Here is a 20335-nt window from a genome sequence, read left to right as displayed (position 1 = left end):
AACAATATCAACAAGGAAGTAGAGAAGAGAATGCCAGAGGCCTTGGGCTGAAAACGCAGAGAATGCCCGAATTCCCGTACACTTTCCGGCTGCCGGGCGAATATTCCAAGCCACGGGAGAGTCAGCGATCGCGGGGACGGGACGATACGCGATCAACTTCAACCCATGCCGCGGCGCGTCGGGCCAAGCGCATGGCCAGCAGGGGCGTAGGACGACGAATGCATGTAGGGCAAGTTAATGTAGCAGGACCGAGAGTGCTGGAGGATCGGGAGCACCGACCGGCTTTTGATCGTGTCATCCACGCATACAAGCAAATTTTGACTTTTCAGCTTCTGGCCAGCTTGCACACACAAACAACACACACATGTACACGCCCCGTCACGTATGGTTTGCTTTGTCAGCAACAGCGAACGAGTGAGAGAGAGAGTACGAGACACTCGACGACAGCAAAAAAAATTTATCCGTTGCGAAGTACCGTTTGCAGGCATCAGCGATTGTGTAAAACGATAGTAACAGTCACTAGACTAAATTGCTTACATTGTTATACGTTTTGCGGGCACGCTTAAAGAGTTCTCGTGTGGTTTTAGTTGCAAATGAAAAAACACGGCGTTCAGTGTTTTTCTTAGAGCACCACGGCGGCCATGTTTGTCAGACCGTATGGCCCGAGTGAGAAAATACCCAGAATGCCCTACAACTTCAACAGCTGTTCTCGTCCTCACATGGTCACACTAGCGTGTGTTGTAAAAATATTAAATTTTTCAATTAAATTTGATTAATATAAAAACGGAAATGCAGCGCGAGGAAAAGCACTTTGAGATGACGCTGGACGCCGTCCTGCAGCGCCTGAACGACTTGAAGCTGGCGGTGCTGGCCATGATCCAGAAACTGGAGATGGAATACGAGACAATCAACTAGCCAACATTTCTGGACAATTTTGCTATCATTTCCAGTCATTTGACGGGGCTAACGAAGATCCTGGCAAAAGAGCAGTGTCCACCGCTAAGGAACCGAACTGTCCTGCCGCTACTGGTGTCCATGGATCGCGACGAGACGTTAATAAATATCACCGAGGGACGCGTGCCGGTCTTTTCCCACGACATTGTGCCGGACTATCTGCGAACGCGGCCCGACCCGCTTACCGAGCAGAAGATGCAGGCGAACGAGCAGAAAGCCGCCAATCTCACCAACGATGCGGCCATGAAACAGGTCACCCAGTACAACAAGGTTGTCTCCCACGTCCTGGATATGGTCAGCAAGGCGCGCGAGGAGTGGGAGATCGAGTCCTCCTCGCGCACCGGCATCCAGCAAACCAGCAGTATGGCTGACACTCAGCTCCTCGTTGCCGCGGTGGGCATGGGCAAGGGTCTGAAGATGACCAATTACGGCCCGGGGCCTGGCATGATGGTGCCGCCCTCGATTCGCGCCTCCTCGCCCATGGGCGGGCCCGCCATGAGTCCCGGCAACGTGCAGCAGCAGCTGGGCAAGGCTCCCTCGGCCGTCAAGACCAACATCAAGGCGGCCAACCAAGTGCACCCCTTCTCCCGATAGACGTCGAACGGTAGTAGTTAAAATCATAACTTTTATATTGTTGCGTTTCCGAGTGGTACAGAGTAACCCAACTGTTTGTTCCCGTTTGGGGGAATGTGTATCGTCGTAATAAATTATACATATATAGCTATTCCTAAGGCTACAAATAAGCAAATATAAACTCATATTAAAGTCGTTCTTCGATTCAGACCTTCGGCTCTGGCTGCGCGTGCTTCTCGTTGATGAGAATCTCGTGCAGCTTTATATCTTGCGGCGTGGAGGTGTCGACCAGCTCCAGGCACAGCGCTAGCGTGTCATCCTTCAACTTGCTCAGTCGCCGCACAATCCCGATAAACTTTTTACCCAGCGTTAGCATCCGGAAGCGTACACAGTTCTCCTGAGTCCAGAGAACGTCTGCAAGTTGGATGCCTGAATGGGATGGCACAGATAGCATTAGAAAAGTAGATAGATAAGGTTGGATGCTGGACCCCCACCATATAGTTGAGCTGGTATGGCCATCTTGGGAAGCTCGGCCAAGGCCAGAGGAAGCTTCCTTAGTTGATCACAGGCCACTACACCGTCATCGCCCACGTCCACGAAGCGCACAGTTATAATCTCATCGTAAATCTTCCGAATAATTACACTGCAAGAGGATTAGCTATTGGCTTGGTCTGTCTATTCTCCCTGTTCGAGACTTACCGATGGTAGACGTTATCACTGTCTGGAGCTGCGTAGGCCTCTCCTATGGTCACTCGTGAAGGTTGGACGCCTTGTGCCGCCGCTCCCTTGCAATGGGCCTGCAGATCCTTCATCAAATGCTGGAACTGATTGTAGCACTTGTAGGGTTGTACCTGGAATGCCGTTTTGGAACAAAGTTAACGATGGATTGCTATCGAACCATTCTTCGACTCACCGCAAAGTGTCCGGGGTTGATGGAGAGGGCAATGCGCACCTCGAAGTAGGCGCCCACTGCCGGTATGGCCTCGTACTCCTTGATCGTGGGCGTGACGGGTGGGGTGACGGGCAGGACATGGTCGCTGAAGCTGAGGCTGCCGCTGCTGTGACTGGAAACCGCAGAGCCAAAGCTGTTGCGTCGCTGCAGCTGTCCGTTGGGATTGAAGTGTAGGCCGCCATCGTCGTAGGTCTGCGGACGCGTGATTCTGTTTGGGACGGGCGACGGGGTCAGGGTAGCGTTGGGGGAGTGGGGAACGAATGTAGGGGGCGTGGGACACAGTATTGATGATAAGGTATGAAAAACGTTCTAGGATCTAATCGGGTAGGTAGCATTGTGATGTGAAGTGGTACGAGTATGAGTATATTTTAGTTTAGTTTTATATACAGAGATGGGAATGGAGCTCTTACGCATTATCTTACATTATCGATGTTTATTTGTTGTACATTTATTATTATTGACGTTGATCGTGGATGGGGTTAGCGATAGAGCATCATTTTGTTTCCAGTTTGTCGAAAGCTCTAATAGAAAATGCATTTGGATGATTTGGGGGAGCACAGATCAAATATGATATGGTATGGCATGGTGTGGTGTGGTATTATAGGGGGCTTGATTCCAATTAGAGGCGTGTGGTGATGGTGATGGGTGGGAGGGTGCGAATGATGATCGTAATGCAGGACAGTTCTACGGCATGGAACTTACCTCTGCACTTCGTATTCCATCTGGATGGCGGTGTTCACGCACATGTACATGGCATTGGCATCCTGGCCGCGCACATAAACATTGACCATCGGCAGTTTGTCACTGCCGGAACCATCCATCACCTTGAGCTGTGAATGCATGAAATGATTGTTAGCTATTGTCACATAAGGCGCCGGTTTCGGCGGAGGACACTCACGATTGCCTCGCTGCGGGGCGGCATCAGTCCACGAAGGCGTCCAAGCATGTCTCCCACGATATCGGGTACGTCGTGAAGGCGGACGCGCAGAGCCAGAGGCGGATACCCGGCCAGCGCCAGATTGTTGGCCTCCAGTCGATAGATGTTTGAGATGTGCGTCTTGCGGAGGCGCCCGTCGTCCACATAGTACACGTCGAAGGTCTCCTCTTCGGCGTTCTCCGGCTTGGTGGTGAGCATGCCGCGGTACCATTGCTTTAATCCTTCGACTGACTCGTCGTAGACAAACACCAGGCGATCGCGCAGCAGGTCCGAGTAGGTGACACGATGCTTCTCCCCAATGTCGGCCACCGTGTTGGCAATGCTGCGCTCCACAAACTTTAGATCCTCGTTACGGAGTAGAACCGTGAGGTCGCCGCCCTCGTTGATATGCGAGATGAGCACCGGATTGGACTTCTGGTCCGGACTCAGCATGGGCACCGGGGTGTTGCGACTGATGCTGTTGGCAACTAGATCGTTTAGGTGAATGTCCTCCACCGTGGAAGTGTCGTACAGGGTGCCCACCAGACAGGCGCTTCGCCTATCATCCTTCCAAATGCCCTGGGCACAGCCGCCGAGTTCGTTGAACTGCTTCTCGGTGGTAAGGATGCGAGCCACCACCCGCTGGCCGGCGAGCTCTTTAAGGAGCACGGCCTGGGCGTGCGGGTGATCCGCGAACTTTTCCAGTGCATACATGCCCATGCAGATAGCCTGTGCGGGCAGCATCAGGAACTGGGGCGGACAACCAACCAGATCTTCAAACTCAAACTGGGCCACGTCCCCAAAGTCCACAAAGTGGCAGCGGCAGGTTCGCTGCTTCGCATCCACGGAGAGCACTCGCACTCGACTCCAGCCCTCGGTGACTTCCACCAGATACATATTCTGCTCAATGGGATCCGTTATCAGTGTGCGCGCCGGCACGTGCTTGTTGAGGTGCATCGTCAACTTCTCTAGGCTGGATATCTGATCGATCAGTCGGGCCCAGACCTGTTTGGTGGAGTCGCAGTGGGTGATGTACATGCTCCAGTCGTGGTGTCGCCCTAAACTGTGGTCCACCTCGTTCATCCACGGCAGCCGAAGCTCAGGCATTTCGTGCCGCTGGAATTCTGCTCTGTTCGGCTTCGGAGAGGCGGGAACGTTGGCAAGCAGAATGAGAGAATGGACGTTATTTTCCAGACGAATCTTACTCGACTCCACAACCAGATCGTGCCAGTGGCTGGGTAGGTGGTGGTTAAAGGTCTGTTCATACCACTCCTCCAGCTTGTGGCCTATAATGCCGTTGGGGTACTGCCGCAGCTTTTGGTACAGGCCGTCGATGAACTCGTGATCCGTCAGTGTGCAGATAGCCAGCGGCTGGCGCGACTCTGCGGTGTTGATCTTCTCAATGGCCGTTCTGGCGGTCTCCCTGCGAGCCGTCGGCTCATCAGTAAACTCCTTGGGATAGCAGCTGTAAACGTAGGCGCCGACCGTCACTGAGCAGACAATTTGGCTCCGATCAACGTTCTCGAAGATGCGGTAAGCGGGCTGCTCTAAGTTTTTGAAATCGCAATACGCCTTCAGAGTGGCGATGGGGTCGCGGGTCGCATCTGAGTTGAACTCGAACTTGCTGGGGCTCCGGGATTTCGGAATTTTCGGCGATGTCCGCGGTGCTCTCTGATTGGGCTTTGTCGAGGGAGTTTCTGGCGTTTTAGGAGGAGTTATCGGCACTGCTACAGGCATTGGTGTTTGATTTGCGGTCACTGGAGTCGCCGCTGGCTGCTGTTGTAGCTTCAGTCTATCATTCACCGAGCTCCGCTGCTGCATTCCTCGATTTTTTGAGCTGATGGGCGTGTCAAAAGCAGCCCCCGGACCACCTCCACGATGCGGAGCACCGTTGCCCAGTATGGGGCGCTGAGGAGGCTTTCCCGCCATGGTTCTGCCATGGCCGTTGCCGTTGCTACGGCCATTCATGTTGCAAATATCGATGCGGCCTAAGTGCACGTCTTCTTTCGAATGGTGCTCTTTATCTTTGGCCAGCGTCTGCTCGTTGCCTGGTCTGAAATAACCGATTTTCGGAGCGACTTTCTCCAGTTCTCCGACTTTTTTGGTAGCTTGGTTCTCGCCCTGATGCTGCTTCTTATCTTTGGCCAGCACCGGCGTGTTGGATGCGATTTTTGGAGCGACGTTCTCCAGCTTTTTGTCCAGAAGCTCTTTGGCTTCGGCCTTGCGTTGGAAATGCTCAAGCTCTTTCTCCAGCTTCTTTATTTCTTGTTTCCGCTCCTTGAGTTTTTGCTCGTCCTGCACCTTGATCTCTTCCAGCTGGCGTTGCTTCTCCTCTCCGTGCTTGCGAAGCCCATTAACCACCTCCTGCAGCTTCGCAATCTCCAATTTTTTCTCAGTCAACTCTTTCTCGTGCTGTTGTTTTAAATTTTCCTGCTGCTGTTGCAGTTGCTTCTGCAGTTGATTGTGCAGTTGATTCTGCTGTTGATTCTGCAGTTGATTCTGCAGTTTATTCTGCACGTGATTCCGTTGATGCTGCTGCTGTTGCTGCAACTGCAGCTTTTGCTGTTTCTGTTTCTGTAGCACTTCTTTTTGCTGCTGCTGCGAATACTGCTGATGCTGTTGCTGAGAATACCTTTGTTGCTGGTAAGCGGGTGCAACGTTTTGAAAAACGCGTTGCTGTGGATTCGGCCTTGAGAGGGAGCCTTTGGATTTAGAAGATTTCTGCTGCCGCACCATAGACGCAATGTGATCCGATTTCGCACTGGACTTGGCGGTGATGTAGACCTGCAAAGAGATATGGTTATTCTGGCATCCAAAAAAGTTAAAATTATTGGGACCAGGGAAAGCCTTCCGCCATTAAATTTCTGCTTGGCGAGCTCCCAGTTTGGGTATCAATGAGACCCAATAAAACTCCAGCACCCCAGCTAACTCTTCGCCCTAAGATTTCAGAGTTAGCTCAAGTGCTGCGGTGTCTGGTTTAGAAATCGCAGCTGTTTCATGTTGATTTTTGATTGCTCAGCCAAATGAATCATTTAATGCGGACTGTGGTTCATTGCTGTAATCGTCTTTCGCTCTTTATAAGGTCGGAGAGCTCCATTGAGCAATGCTGCATGGGTATGGGCAGGGTAGGGCGCCAGACGTGATATGGGGGACGGCTATACTCGATATGCAGAGAAAGCTACTCAGTATATATGTACAATGAGGATTTTGCATTCATTTAGTAAGTTCTGCTCTCATTTTGGTTGCACTCGGAATTATTGATTTGGGCGGACCGTAGAGCAATGCGTTAGGGGTAGAGCGGCGAGTGCCAGCCCACGCACCCCCATGCAACGGAAGTAAAAATCTGCATTTGCATCTATTCTAGAATTCAAGTGTAATGCACGGACGAACAGAGATAGCAGTCGTTCGTTCACTTTCACCACACACACACACACACACAATGAGACAAAGATATGCACAGAAAAATAAAAGTTTAAATTGCTGGCATTTTCGATTTTCGTGTTACACATTTTCGTGGGGAGTGGGGCGGCCTGCATTTCAAAAAGCGCTCAATCAGCAACTAAAGAAATCGCGAGGCAAAGCTCGTAAAAGCCACAGCAACTCGCGCACTCCACTACGGCGGTTAAATAAATAAACTAAGTTAAGTAAAATGCCATTGTTTACAGTTTTTGAAGACGAACACGAAGAAGAAGGCTGTTGACACGTCGCCCCTTTTGCGGCAGGCCCCCGTGGACACAAGCGGCAGCAGCAGCAAGCAGAGGCAGCTGTAGCTTTCGGCACGCGTTGAAAGGTACTGCGGGCGGGTGCGCTCGCAAAAGCTTCGCAGCGTAGCGCCAATCGAAAGCTGAGCGAGAGAGCAAGCTCAGCGTGCTGCTGGCTGCTGGCGAGAGAAAGCCATCAAACTTTCTGCAGTCGAGTATCGCGACAAACAGATACCCTGTACCTCTAATGATCTGACCGCAAACCTCCTTCAAAATTGCATCTGGTCTTGCCGATTTTTAAAAGCTACTTTATAAGTTATGTAAATAATCTCGACCATTGATGCTGAACAGAAAAAAACCCCCCGAATGGGGTCGGGAATACATCCCCCGTCCGGATGTTACAAACATATACACGAACACGATATACCCTCCTCCTAAACGACGAATACAGGGTATAACCTTTAAAGATCGGGCGGGGGTGTGTGTGCGTGCGAGTCCAAGTGGGTGGACAGAGGCGCTAATAAGCGAAGAGTATGTTAGGTTCCTAAAAGACATTTACCGTGCTTCCGTATGTCTGAAAGTTAAAGTTCCTGGTAGCCTCCAGCAGATCTTGGGCGCTTCTGTAGCCCAACCGGCGGAATGGCAGTGGCTCTCCCACGAACTCGCAATAGTCCTTGAGAATGTCGTCGAGGGGAACCGGCGGCTTACGCCCACTAATGATTAGCGCCCGCACCTCGGAGGTGACTACTGCAAATATTTCTTCTCTCGAAGACATGGCGCCTCTTAATTCTACAGACCTGCAGAGGAGAAAAAAAAAGAGACATTAGCATTTGATTAAGCATGATTCAAGTACTTTGGAATGCCCTGAACGCCTACCACCAACCACCCCCAACAATTAACAAAAAAAAATCAAGCAGCAACAACTAAGCACGAAAATGAGATCCACTACAAAAAAAACTGAACAGAGATAAGAGAAAAAGAGAGTCTACAGTTCAAGAGAAACACGACCCACTGCTGCATGTTTACGGAAGCGGGATCGCACACACACACACATAAACACATGTTGACGACGACGGCGCGGCGGCAGAAGCAAAAGAAAAAGCGTCCAGAAATCAGCAAACGCTGCATTAATCTTGTTATTCTGAACTGAACATGATCCGCCATTTGAAAAAAGATATGCACATCCATATGTTTGTGCATTAAACCCATTTTTTTGTGCATATGTACATTTTTTCCTCGAAATGCCTAGAGCACCCATACACTAGAGCGAGAAAAAAGTTCCGTTATTGCCGCCATTCTTATTTTACACAAACCACCAGAACTTCTTTCTGCCTACGAACTTACGATAAAAATTAAGTTTATAATATTAGCTCCAGGCTAAAAAACGTTCTTATTGAATATGCACTCGATTTTGCATAAATGTAAAGTTTGTCTGAATAGAAAATCCGTGCGGGGCCCTGTCGAACGTGCGCTGCACGATGTGCCTTTCTTTCGGTCGTTTCAGTTGGTCGATTTTAATTCCCGACACACTTCCGATGGACTTAGTTTAGTTTTTATATAGAGTTAAATGAAAAAATAAAAAAACTGCAAAAAAGTACTTAAACGACAGGAGGCGCTTATTTAAAACACAATCGGTATCGATAAGTTATACGGTCCCTCAGAGATATACCAAAACTACGTGACATCACTAACCATACAGTATATAGATGTGCCAGTTCATACAACGAAAGCGTCACACACTGGCTAGCGCGTTCAGTACCCCAGAGTGACGTCATCATGAGAGAGAGAGCGCAGAGAGAACATCTTTGCATGTGTTAGTACACACGCAATATGTTTCGACAAAAATATGTGATTGTATGCTTTTTCAGATTTTTTTGAACTTTCTCAGGTCTGGTTCTGTTTTGCCACCAGCATGTTTTAGTGTATGGGTGCACATGCATTCTCACGTACTTTGCGTGTGGGTGTTTAGTATTGCTGGCCGCTAGAATTGAAATTTGAGTTTGGTTCTTGTTTTGGGTCTTTTGATGGACTGACCAACCGCCACAAAATAAATGAAGAATGGGCAGGGGGTGGGGCTGTTATTTGTTTGATTTATACCACAAAATATAATATATTACAATAATAAAAATACACATTTATTTCCTTATTTTAAACAGGTTTATTATAAATTATAAAAATTATGCAAACGCCGTCGGTTCTCGACTTTTTTGTTTATTATAACTAAAACAATGATGTATCTAAATATACAATATAAGAAAAAATATATATACACACTTGATCATAATAATAGGTACACACATCTACGTAAACTTTAACATAACAGAAAACGGTTTTATGCAATATATTAAACTTAAAATTAGTTCTCAATTATTCCTTAAGTATCTGTTTTCAATCAAATAAACTTGATTATATTATAAGATAATGTTATAAAAGAAAATAGCTCCATTTGTACTTCACAGTCAATATCATTGTGGAGATAATGTTTTTTATCCCCAATCGGCCGACTAATTATTTCGAATTAAACAAAACTCGGCGCAGAAATAAAATTACGATATGTTCTTTAATGCGTGACATCCAAATTGCAAGTGTGGCTTGCCTGCCCTTTACATTGCCGCTCCGATCGCTAAGCGCAGCTTCGCTCGGCCGACGTCGGTAGGCAGACGCAAAGCGGAGATAGCGAAGAGCGAGCTGGCAGAGAGCGTTTAGCAGGGCAAGCAAGCGCAAAGCTTTAACAAACAAATGAGTGACATAGACATAAGTAACAAACAAAATAAGCGGCTGAGGGCCAAGAATTAGGTGCTATTTGGCAAGCAGCTAATCGGCTGGGTTCTGCTCCGAACATTCACCCCCCGTTGGAAGGCAAAGGCTTTCAACAGATCCATCCTGAAGGGGCAGAACCTCTATTTTTCCAACGGCCCTCTTGAAGATGCTTGCTTGGGCGCAGCTGGCGGCTACGCTGGGATGATCGTCGAACGCAGCAATCGGCGCTTCTTTACGAAGGCGGCTTGTCGTGACTACGTCTTGATCATCGGGAACCTCTGTAATTGCATAGAATGGCAGGAAATTTGGCAATGTAGAAACTGTTGAAAGTTGAATTTCATTTGGCGTGGATATGTAGGTTTTTAATATATGGAAAAGTTCGCGCTGCAGTTCCTGATTCTCCGATCGCAGTTTTTCCACTTGCACCTGGCACTCGAGCAGCTGCTTCCTGCATTGCTGCTCTAAGTTTTGGTACTCCAGCGTTGTGGGTCGAAAATCGTCAATAGAGATGCACGAGGAATTTTCAAAAGCGGCTAAAGCTGCACGCTTATTCTCCGAGCTATCAATGCTTCCTGATACTATCCAACCAAGTTTAGTCTCCTGCAATGTTGGCAATTGGGCTGATAGTCGAATCTGTCCGACGCACATTAAATCGAAGAACAAACCAGAACCTATCAACAGATCGATACGTTGGGGCTTGGAGAAATTAGGATCAGCTAGTTTTAGATTATTCGGCATTGGCCAATCCTTTGCGTCTACGCCGAAGTTAGGCTGCATTTCCGTAATTGAGTTGGTGACAATTGCAGCGAAGGAAGCTCGATAGCTTGCGTCCTGGGATTGTACAACTATATGTACAGACTTGCTCGAAGGTAGAATGGAATCTCCAATTCCAGAGATGTGAACATAAGACGAGCGATGATCCAACTGCAACTGATCAGCAAGTCTAGATGTTACAAAGTTTGCCTGTGATGCAGAATCCAAAATGGCACGACATGGGATAAGTGCTCCATAACGATCTGTTACATGGACGAGGGCAGTAGGTAGCAACACGTTCTGGCTAGGCTGAGATTTCTGGATCGAGGGGGGAGGGCTGGAACACCCGCTTGCTAGAAGCACAGTCGCGGCCTCTTGCTGGATCGATTCCTCGGCCGGTGAAGAGGAAGATGAAGCACCAGTTCCCGATGGAATGTGGAGTAGCGTGTGATGTTTGGCCTGGCAATGCCTGCAAAGTCCTGACCTGCACCTCTGCAATTCATGGCCTTTGTTGAGGCAGTTCAAACACAAGCGGCTCTTCTTTGCTTCTTTGTATCGTTCAAACGCAGAGAGATTCAGGAATGCCTGACATCTAGATATGTAATGCTCGGAGGAATTGCAATGGTTACATATGGGGTTAGGATGGTCGTTACTGGAGGTGATAAGGGTGACAGGTTTGTCTTCTCCCACCTGTTGACTAGGACTTGTTGCCATGGCTGATCCCAAATTCTCCAGCATCCGACATCTCGCTTCCAGAAATGAGGCCATGCTTGACCACCGAGGCAATCCTGACGTCGGCAAGTTCTCTTCCCATTTCTCCTTTGTTTTGTGGTCCAGTTTCGTGCCTATGATGAAGATCAGCAACCCATCGGATATCTCCTGCGGGGTCGCCAAGGTCTGAAGTGCACGCAAGTGCGAATTGATTTTGTCGCTGAGCGCGCGCAAGCCGATAGCCGAGCCCTTCTCCACCCCTTGCAGCCCGAAAATAGCCTTGACGTGTGCCTGAAAATGTAACAGTTTATTATCGAATCGCAACATTAGTAAATTCAACGCCTTGTCGTAATTCTCCTCAGAAAGTTCCAAGGAACGAATCGTATCCAGCGCAGCACCATCTAGACATCCACGAAGATATTGGAATTTTTCGATGATTGGTATACGATGGTCTTTGTGCACCATTGTCGAGAACATCGAGTGGAATTCTGGCCAATCCATGTAGTTCCCCCGAATCGCGGAAGCTGCAACTCGGGCATTCGAGAACGGCCTATACTATTATAGACGAACAACGACGAATTCCCCTCGAGAGTATGCCGAGCCGTTGAATTGGCAACATTTACCGTGCGAGCAGCCATCAACTCCCGCGACAGCCTGGACCTAACCTTGACATAAACATTCGAAAAGTCCAGCCGGGCATCATGGGCTAACTGCAGGAAATCCAGCCTTTCAAGGCTCGTTTGAGCGGCATCGAAATCCGCATTCATTCGCTCGATCTGCTCTAAGCGAGCTTGAAGTTCTGCCTCATCTAACTCGGCAAGCTCTTCCTTGGTGAGAAAGCGATCCATGGCCTTTAGTTGGCGCGCGATGGACTCGGCCTTGTGCTTGTAGAAATCTACATCACTCGGCATTGCTGCGTTCGCGACATTGGTAGGCTCAGGTGCTGCCATGTTGAGGTTTTAAAAGAGTCACTCAGCACGACCGAAAAAGACACCCTGTATACGTATAAACGTGGGAACCGAAAGCAAAGGGATTACAGCTAATGCCTTTTGCTGTGCGGCTGTGCGAGCTGTCCGATTCCGCTTTGTACTCCGCTTGTGTGTATTAGTGAGTTCGCTGCACTGCCTACCGCACTGCACTGACCGAATTGTCGCGACAGAGAAATTAATAGCAAGCAATGCGTGTATGTAGGTGTATGTAAGTGTGTTTTAGCACCGAATTGTGCTTAACCGCCGAAAATTTGCTAGGGCTAACGAATGTCGATCGCGAATGATTATTAATTGACACTGCAACTCAGAGATCACGTCGGGGTCACCAAATTTTATGTGGAGATAATGTTGTTTGTGTCGAATCGGCCGACTAATTATTTCGAATTAAACAAAACTCGGCGCAGAAATAAAATTACGATATGTTCTTTAATGCGTGACATCCAAATTGCAAGTGTGGCTTGCCTGCCCTTTACATTGCCGCTCCGATCGCTAAGCGCAGCTTCGCTCGGCCGACGTCGGTAGGCAGACGCAAAGCGGAGATAGCGAAGAGCGAGCTGGCAGAGAGCGTTTAGCAGGGCAAGCAAGCGCAAAGCTTTAACAAACAAATGAGTGACATAGACATAAGTAACAAACAAAATAAGCGGCTGAGGGCCAAGAATTAGGTGCTATTTGGCAAGCAGCTAATCGGCTGGGTTCTGCTCCGAACAATCATGCTGCTCAAAATAATAGGTACACTTCAAGTATTGTTATGAAAAAAGTTTGTTAACTGGTTATTATTATTTTGTTGATGCCTAAATGGGATTTGATAGTTAATATCCGATGTATCCACCTTTATTTTTTTCACCTTTATAATTATTTTTGGCGTACTTTTAATAAGCGTCTGGCAGGTGTCTCATACCACAATTTTTGGATGCCCTCGCATAATTTTTGATTATTCGAAAATGAAAACTTGGCTAATTTTGTTCGTAAATCTGCCCACAAGTTTTCGATTGGATTTAAGTCGGAAAATTTAAGAAGCCCCTTTAAAACGTCTATTGTTTGGTCCTCAAAAAATTTGGTCAAAAGCTTGGATGTGTGCCTTGGGTCGTTATATTACTTAAATACCCAATGGAAACTCATGTTTTCTTCAGAATAAGATAGCATAACTGTCTGCAATCTGGGTTTGTATTGCTCAGCGTCCATTCTGTTCGTTGTCAGGAAAAATGGACCTACGCCGTACCAGGATGAGCAGCCCCATATCTTTAACTGGCACCTCCATGTTTGACAAATTTTTTTTGTGAAACATGGATCAAAATTCTTTCTTTTAAGGCTTCCTACATTGCTTTCACATTTATTCCCTAATAAATTTATTTTAGTTTCGTCGCTCCATAAAAGGCTTCTCCACTTTTTCTCTCCGGCGCATCCTGCGCAGTTTTTATGATCTTTAGCAAAAGTTTGCCCCATGGATAAATTTTTTTGACGCGTAAGTTGGACCTTTCTTTCTATTCTCCTTGGAAGGCTGGCTTGTTGTAGCCGTCTACGGATCGTTGGAGCACTAACTTCTAGTGCAATTTCTGATACAATAGCCTTTAACGACTTAAATGGGTCCTTATTCCTCAAAGAAAAGCATGTAGTGGTCACGTGTTATGGTTGTTTTCTGTGGCTTTCCGCGAGTTTCCTGACTAGGTTTTTATTTTTAAAGCATTTCAACAAAATTATGAAACCTTTTCATTAATTTAGCAATGGCCCGAAGAGATTGGCCTTCTTTTTTCAGACTAAGAGCCAATTGGGCTGTACAATAAGACTTTCGGCCTATTCTTGTAAAAAAAAAAATAATTATTTGTTTATATTTAGACTGTAGTTAAATGAAATGGATGTTTAATTGCCAAAAAGCCAAGAATTTCCAAATTATTCACTTGATATTCAAAATTTACTGACACTGTACCTATTATTTTGATCAGCCAAAATGTGATGTCAACTCGCAATATCGCTTAAAGCTCTGTTATTCGGCGGTTTCCCTGTTTCATTTTTTTTTGTCACGGAACTGCAATACATTGACAAATAAAACATACCAAAAAAAATTTTGTTTTCAACACTTAAAGTACGATAAAACTAATTATTAATGAAAAGCTTCAACGTGTACCTATTATTATGATCAAGTGTGTATATACTTAAATAAATTTGCATAAATATATATATTTCTTTCTATAAATAGAGGATATGCCTTAAGAATGTTCATATATGTAACTACATACATATATATACGTAAATACATACATACATATGTACTTAAAGTCGCCGCTCAAATTGGCTCCCGATTGAAGATCGGTACCCAGGGAACACCACGAGGAGGCCATTATATATTAAATGGGGTCAAAAATTAATCTGACCTTTGAGTCGACTTGATATGACTTAATTTCAAGACTTTTAAGTAATTAAGTCACATCCAAGTTCCCCGCCTAAAATTAAATCTGTTAGATATATGTACATACATGTAAGATATTATTTAGAGTATTGTTTATTCGTATTATTATCGCGGTGGCCTGGTATTAGTGTTGGGTAAACATTGCTCATTTTGGTAAACATGTTCACTTGTTCTTTTTTAGTAAGTGAGTCAACTTACTCATATTGCTCACTTGCTCACTTGCTCTCTTAGATTGCTCAGTTACTCACTTGTTCACTTGCTCAGTTGTTCACTTGCTCATTTGCTCACTTGCTCAGTTGCTCACTTGCTCAGTTGCTGACTTGCTCAGTTGTTCACTATTCATGAACAGAACCCTAAGCACCACAGACTTTTACACAAATAAAATACGTTACATTTCAATATTAATCAAACATTTATAACTAAAAAAAAAAAAAAATGTATATAACAAAAAAACAAACTTTTTATTTCCTTTCTTAGGAATTCTTATACTAACATAAAAATAAGGAGATCCTAATTCTTATACTAACATAAAAATAAGGAGACCCTTTCATAGGAATTCTTATACTAACTTAAAAAAAAGGAGATCCTTTCATAGGAATTCTTATACTTTTCGTTTTCTTCATTTAAGAGCTATAAGAGAAAAAAATGTTAATCAAGCAAACAAGCAATCAAGTAAAAATTAGGTTGAGCTCACTTCCGATTTACATGTTGTTATGCAAAAAATTAAATTTTCAACGGTTGTTGACTTTAAAAGGGAGCGCCTTTTACGTATGGTTTCGCCTGCACTTGAAAATATGCGCTCGCATGGCACTGAGGTGGCGACTAAGCAGAGGCGCTTCAGCATATAGTTATAAAGTAGCGGGTATTGCGCTTTCCGCTGATTCCACCATACCAATGGATCATCTTTTCGGCTGGTGTACTCCTCAGCCAGGTACTTATCCATTTCTGTTATGGATGCTGCCGTATTGTTGGTGGGTTGGCTTACTTGCTGAAAAGTGGTATTTATTGTAAATTGCGCCTTTTGTCATGTATTAAATAGAGAACGACGCGTCTGTGCTCATAAGTGGTTTATTCAGAACTGAAGAGATGACATGTGTACATATGTACTTACATACGAATAGGCGAGACGAGAGATAACAGAGGCTCTCGCTGTTCATGTACATTATGTTAATTAGCGTTGCCAGACAGATCATATTATGGTTACACTTCAAATTTCAACACTTTTGCTTAAGCATAATATTTTGTGATTACAATGTATTAATCAATTAATCCAAGCGATTTTACAAATCTATAATGCTTTTGCTTACATAAACTTTTGGTTAATTCATCGGCAACGTTTTTCTGTGTGGATACATATTCAAGTTTTATCTCTTTACTTTCTACTTTGTCTCTAACAAAATGATATTTTAAATCTATATGCTTTGTGCGTTTATGGTGAATAGGATTTTTCGCAATATGATGCGCACTGAGGTTGTCACCATAGATAGTCATTGGCCCTTGATTTGAGTATCCAATCTCTTGCAACAGACCTTGTAGATATACTGCTTCTCTAGCGGCTGTTGATAGCGCCACATACTCTGCTTCGGTGCTGCTCATGGCGACGACGCTCTGCTTGGCTGATGTCCACGAAAACGCACTACCAGCTAGGAAGAAAACGTATCCGGAATATGATTTTCGGTCCAGCTTGTCATTTGCCCAATCAGCATCGGCGAACCCTTTTACTGGCTCTCCAGACTTTTGGTAGATGATGCTCATATTCATTGTGCCTCGTAAATAGCGCAACACATGCTTAGCTGCAGTTTCGTGCTCCACATGAGGGTCTTGGTTTCGCTGTGATAGTTTGCTCACAGCATGAAGAATGTCGGGCCGGCTCAAAACTGCTAAGTACATGAGCGAACCAATTAGTGATTGATAATATGTCTTATTTACCTTTACACATTCTTCATCTTTACAACTAACGTGAAAACCTGGGTCAAGTGGTGTTGCGACTGGACGGCAATCCTGCATACCGAAAGTATTCAAAACGCTTTCAATATACCTTTTCTGGCATAACTTGAGGGCGCCTTGTTTGCCTTCTCGATGAATTTCCATGCCTAGGAAAAAGTTGAGCTGACCTCCATCTTTCATCTCAAATACGGATGCGATATTTTGCTTGATCGCGCTGACGTCCATCTCTTTTGGACAGATGATTATCAGGTCGTCGACGTAAACTGCTATATAACTGAAGCCTTGTTGATGCTGTTTGACGTATAGACATGGCTCGTGTTGACTTTTTTTAAAGCCCATGTTAACCAGCACCTCGTTCAATGTGTCATTCCAGACACGTCCAGACTGCTTCAGCCCATAGATAGCCTTTTGAAGTTTGAGTACCTTGTGGGGGTTCTGCTCATCTATAAAGCCTACGGATTGCTTCATATAGACGACTCTTGGAGTTTACCGTTGAGATACGCGTTAGAGATATCCACCTGATGCATGTGTAACTGCTTTTCTGCAGCAATCGCAAATAACATTCGGATTGTCTCATAACGTATCACTGGAGAATATGTCTCCCAGTAGTTTACGCCAAACTGCTGGCCACATCCTTGTGCCACAAGTCTCGACTTAAACCTTTCAATGTCACCGTTTTGGTTGCGTTTGATTCTGAAAACCCATTTTGAACCTATAGCCTTTTTTCCGGGCGGAAGATTGACAGGAGTCCATGTATTATTTGACACGAGTGCATCGAATTCCTTTCGCATAGATTTTTTCCATTCTTCTGCATCGTGGCTTTGCAACGCCTCTGCAACGGTCCGTGGAGTCTCAATGTCATCGGAGCAGCTAAGATTGTTGAGGACATTGTACTGCTTCTTTGGTCTACCAGGTTGTCCAGTACGAATGATTTTTGGCCTTCCTGGGCCACGTATTTGTGGGATGTCTTCTTCATCTGAGCTGCGGCTCTGTTCTGGATCGCTTGCACTTACGAAGTACTCCTCCTCATCATCATCGCTGTTGTCAATGTTGCTAATCGTTTTGTCTTCGGGCTCAACAACAGTTTGTACCTGCACAGGTTCTTCGTTTGACTCAAAGCGTATGATGATTTTTGCAAGATCCTCAGTCTGATCTCCATTTTCGTAAATATCATTTACTTCCTTGACGAACTCACCCTCCACAATTTTGACGTCTCGGCGTTCCACTATCATTAGCTTTTCTTGGTCATATAAACGATATGCTTTTGCTGCAAAAGAGTAGCCAACAAAAGTGTACTCCTTTCCTTTTTGAACGAATTTGCCTTTTTTGGTTTTTTCCAGTGCAAATGCGCGTGAACCAAATATTTTCAGATGGTTTACCGTCGGCTTGCGCTTGTTCCAAGCCTCGAAGGGGGTGCATCCATTTAACGCTCTGGTAGGCCATCTATTTCTCAAATATACTGCAGTTTGAACGGCTTCAGCCCACAAAAATTCTTTTAAATTTGCATGAATTAACATACTCCTAGCCATTTCAACGATTGTACGATGTGCGCGCTCAGCAACGCCGTTTTGCTGAGGTGTGTAAGGCACCGTTAGTTCTCTTTTTATTCCGCACGCATTTAAAAAATTTGTAAATTCATTGTTTATGTACTCAGTACCGTTATCGCTTCGCAAGGCTTTGATTGTTTTTTCGGTTTGGCACTCAACATAACTTTTATACATTTTAAATTTCTCAAAAACTTCATTTTTGGCGCGCATAAAATATACGTGAATTTCTCGCGAGTAGTCGTATATAAATGTAACAAAATAACGGTTTCCAGCCAGAGATTTAACATTCATAGGTCCGCATACGTCGGTATGGATCAATTCGAGAACACTTTTCGTAACACGTTCTGCCTTTTGTGGGAACGGCAATGCACATATTTTAGCCTTATTGCATGTGTCGCAATTTGTATTTACGGATACGTTTTTAATTTTCATCCCGATTACACGTTCTTTCTCACAAAGATTCTTTAAATTTTGAAAATTTAAATGCCCGTAGCGGCTATGCCATTTTTTTGCAAGAGATATATCGAATATCAAATGCACTTCATCAGTGGTTTTTTCCACTCCATACACGTATAAATTGTTTTCTTGTACCGCTCGCAACATTATATGTCCATGTTTATTTCGCACTAAAGCTTCTGAATTTCCGAATGTAGTGACATTCCCGAACTCGGCTGCTTTGCTCACCGACAAGAAATTCATTTTTAAATCCGGCACATACAACACGTTTCGCAATTCTATATTTGTTTCATTTGATTTAATTTTTACAGTTCCAATACCTAGGGACTCAATATACTTTTCTGCAGCCAACATAATGGTTGTGTTTTTCTTATTAAAGGTTTCAAACAAATTTTTATTACAACACATATGCGATGTTGCCCCACTGTCGATACACCAAGAATTTTTTCGCTGCTTAACAACGCAGCTGTGCATTAAACAGTTTCAGTTCTTTCCATACATTCGTCGAAGACGGACGTGTCGCGCTGTGAAGTTTCTAAATAATCGCAAAGAGCATTCTGTGTGCTTATCTCGCACGAGAATCTATTTTTAGACACTGCGTAGCGGTGTCGGTAACACGAGAACAACAAAGAACAGTAAGCGAAGTAAGCTGTCGTACAGCGGGCAAGCTTTTGCCCTCGCCCTGCGCGCAGCCGCAAACGAAGGGCAACAAAAGCTCAACTTTTCTTAGTAGCAAGAATTCTTGATGCTAGGCAATCACAAATTTGAAACAAGCAAATTTCGTGAAGTGCCAAAAAATGGACGTAGACTCACCTGATCATTCCCAGCTTAGTGATAAGCTTTCAGCGACTGATAAGATGAGGAAAATAGCTGGTGCACCTGCAGAATTCCGTGCCAGCTTGGCTAAAGACCTATATAAGGCAATTGGAACGCCTAACTACAATAGTAGCTTGATCGCAACGACTACAAGCACTATTACCACGAGCACACTATCTTTTTCAACAGGGAAATGTCCAGCGAATTACTCAATGGCAAATACCGTAACTGGCAGCATATGTTCAGTACCGAGCACCTCGAGAGCTGAGGCGTCTACTTCAAGCTTAGCCAAAAAAGTATCCCAAGGAAAAGATTGTAGCTTTCAGATGCCGATGGTCTCTATTAGTAAAAAGCAAAAAAGAGCTGATAAAGTCTCAAAAACAATTAAACAAACTACACACCCAGCTATTCCAAAAAATCACCCATTCAAGGGCCGCCAAAATTTTACAACTGTTACTACCCCTTCAGTAACACTTCTAAATAATCGCTATGCAGCGCTATCTGAAGAAGCTGAATCTGTCATGGAACTGGACGAAGAAGAGCAACATGGGCTAGTAGCAAACGAAGCTAGCAATGAGCAGCAGCCAAGCATAGTGCCTAATGGACAAACTCGAAGACGCCCTCAATTCTGTAATTCCAGCTGATGAGTATGACATTCGCACATCCAGATTTGGAGTTTCGCGTATATATGCAAAAAATTCCCAAGCTTTTCGAACAGTTATTGATATGCTGACGAAGCAAAACTGTGAATTCTGGCACCATCAGTTGAGAGAGGATACGCCGTACAGATTGATTATTCGAGATATCCATCCAAATGTACCAAAACACTTAATTGAGCACACTTTCACCGACAAGG

The 20335-nt window shown here is 45.1% G+C and overlaps 1 protein-coding gene and 1 pseudogene across 3 annotated transcripts; one reads left to right on the top strand and one right to left on the bottom strand.

The window, feature by feature from the left end:
- Window positions 1–22: 22 nt before the first annotated feature.
- LOC117192537 lies at window positions 23–1722 on the top strand (annotated as a pseudogene).
- LOC117192535 (tudor domain-containing protein 7B-like) lies at window positions 1569–7893 on the bottom strand. Of its 3 annotated transcripts, XM_033397233.1 has the most exons (8): window positions 7656–7893; window positions 3378–6179; window positions 3182–3309; window positions 2441–2687; window positions 2227–2378; window positions 2022–2170; window positions 1739–1956; window positions 1569–1687 (listed from the first exon to the last, which is right to left on the bottom strand). In XM_033397233.1, the coding sequence occupies exons 1-8, from the start codon at window positions 7869–7871 to the stop codon at window positions 1682–1684; spliced, it is 3918 nt and encodes a 1305-aa protein (XP_033253124.1). In that variant the 5' UTR covers window positions 7872–7893; the 3' UTR covers window positions 1569–1681. The 3 variants fall into 3 exon arrangements, 2 of the variants coding, with proteins under 2 accessions (XP_033253124.1, XP_033253125.1); XR_004474369.1 differs by lacking the exons at window positions 1569–1687; window positions 1739–1956; window positions 2022–2170; window positions 2227–2378; window positions 2441–2687 and adding exons at window positions 2694–2795; window positions 2902–3000; XM_033397234.1 differs by lacking the exons at window positions 1569–1687; window positions 1739–1956; window positions 2022–2170; window positions 2227–2378; window positions 2441–2687 and adding an exon at window positions 2808–3000.
- Between the last annotated feature and the right edge of the window lie 12442 nt (window positions 7894–20335).

This window comes from Drosophila miranda (assembly GCF_003369915.1).
Source record: "Drosophila miranda strain MSH22 chromosome Y unlocalized genomic scaffold, D.miranda_PacBio2.1 Contig_Y2_pilon, whole genome shotgun sequence".
Taxonomy (NCBI): Eukaryota; Metazoa; Arthropoda; class Insecta; order Diptera; family Drosophilidae; genus Drosophila; species Drosophila miranda.
The sequence above is the reverse complement of the archived record's forward strand: the minus strand, read 5'-3'. Positions and strand labels throughout refer to the sequence as shown.

Bases quoted from the DNA above. Each gene is read 5' to 3' on its own strand.
- LOC117192535 (XM_033397233.1), bottom strand. From the start codon at position 7,871: ATGTCTTCGAGAGAAGAAATATTTGCAGTAGTCACCTCCGAGGTGCGG. The intron at 2,688-3,181 runs GTAAGTTCCATG...CGTCCCAAACAG, and splicing joins ATGGAATACGAAGTGCAGAG to AATCACGCGTCCGCAGACCT. The intron at 1,957-2,021 runs GTGGGGGTCCAG...CATCCCATTCAG, and splicing joins CATACCAGCTCAACTATATG to GCATCCAACTTGCAGACGTT.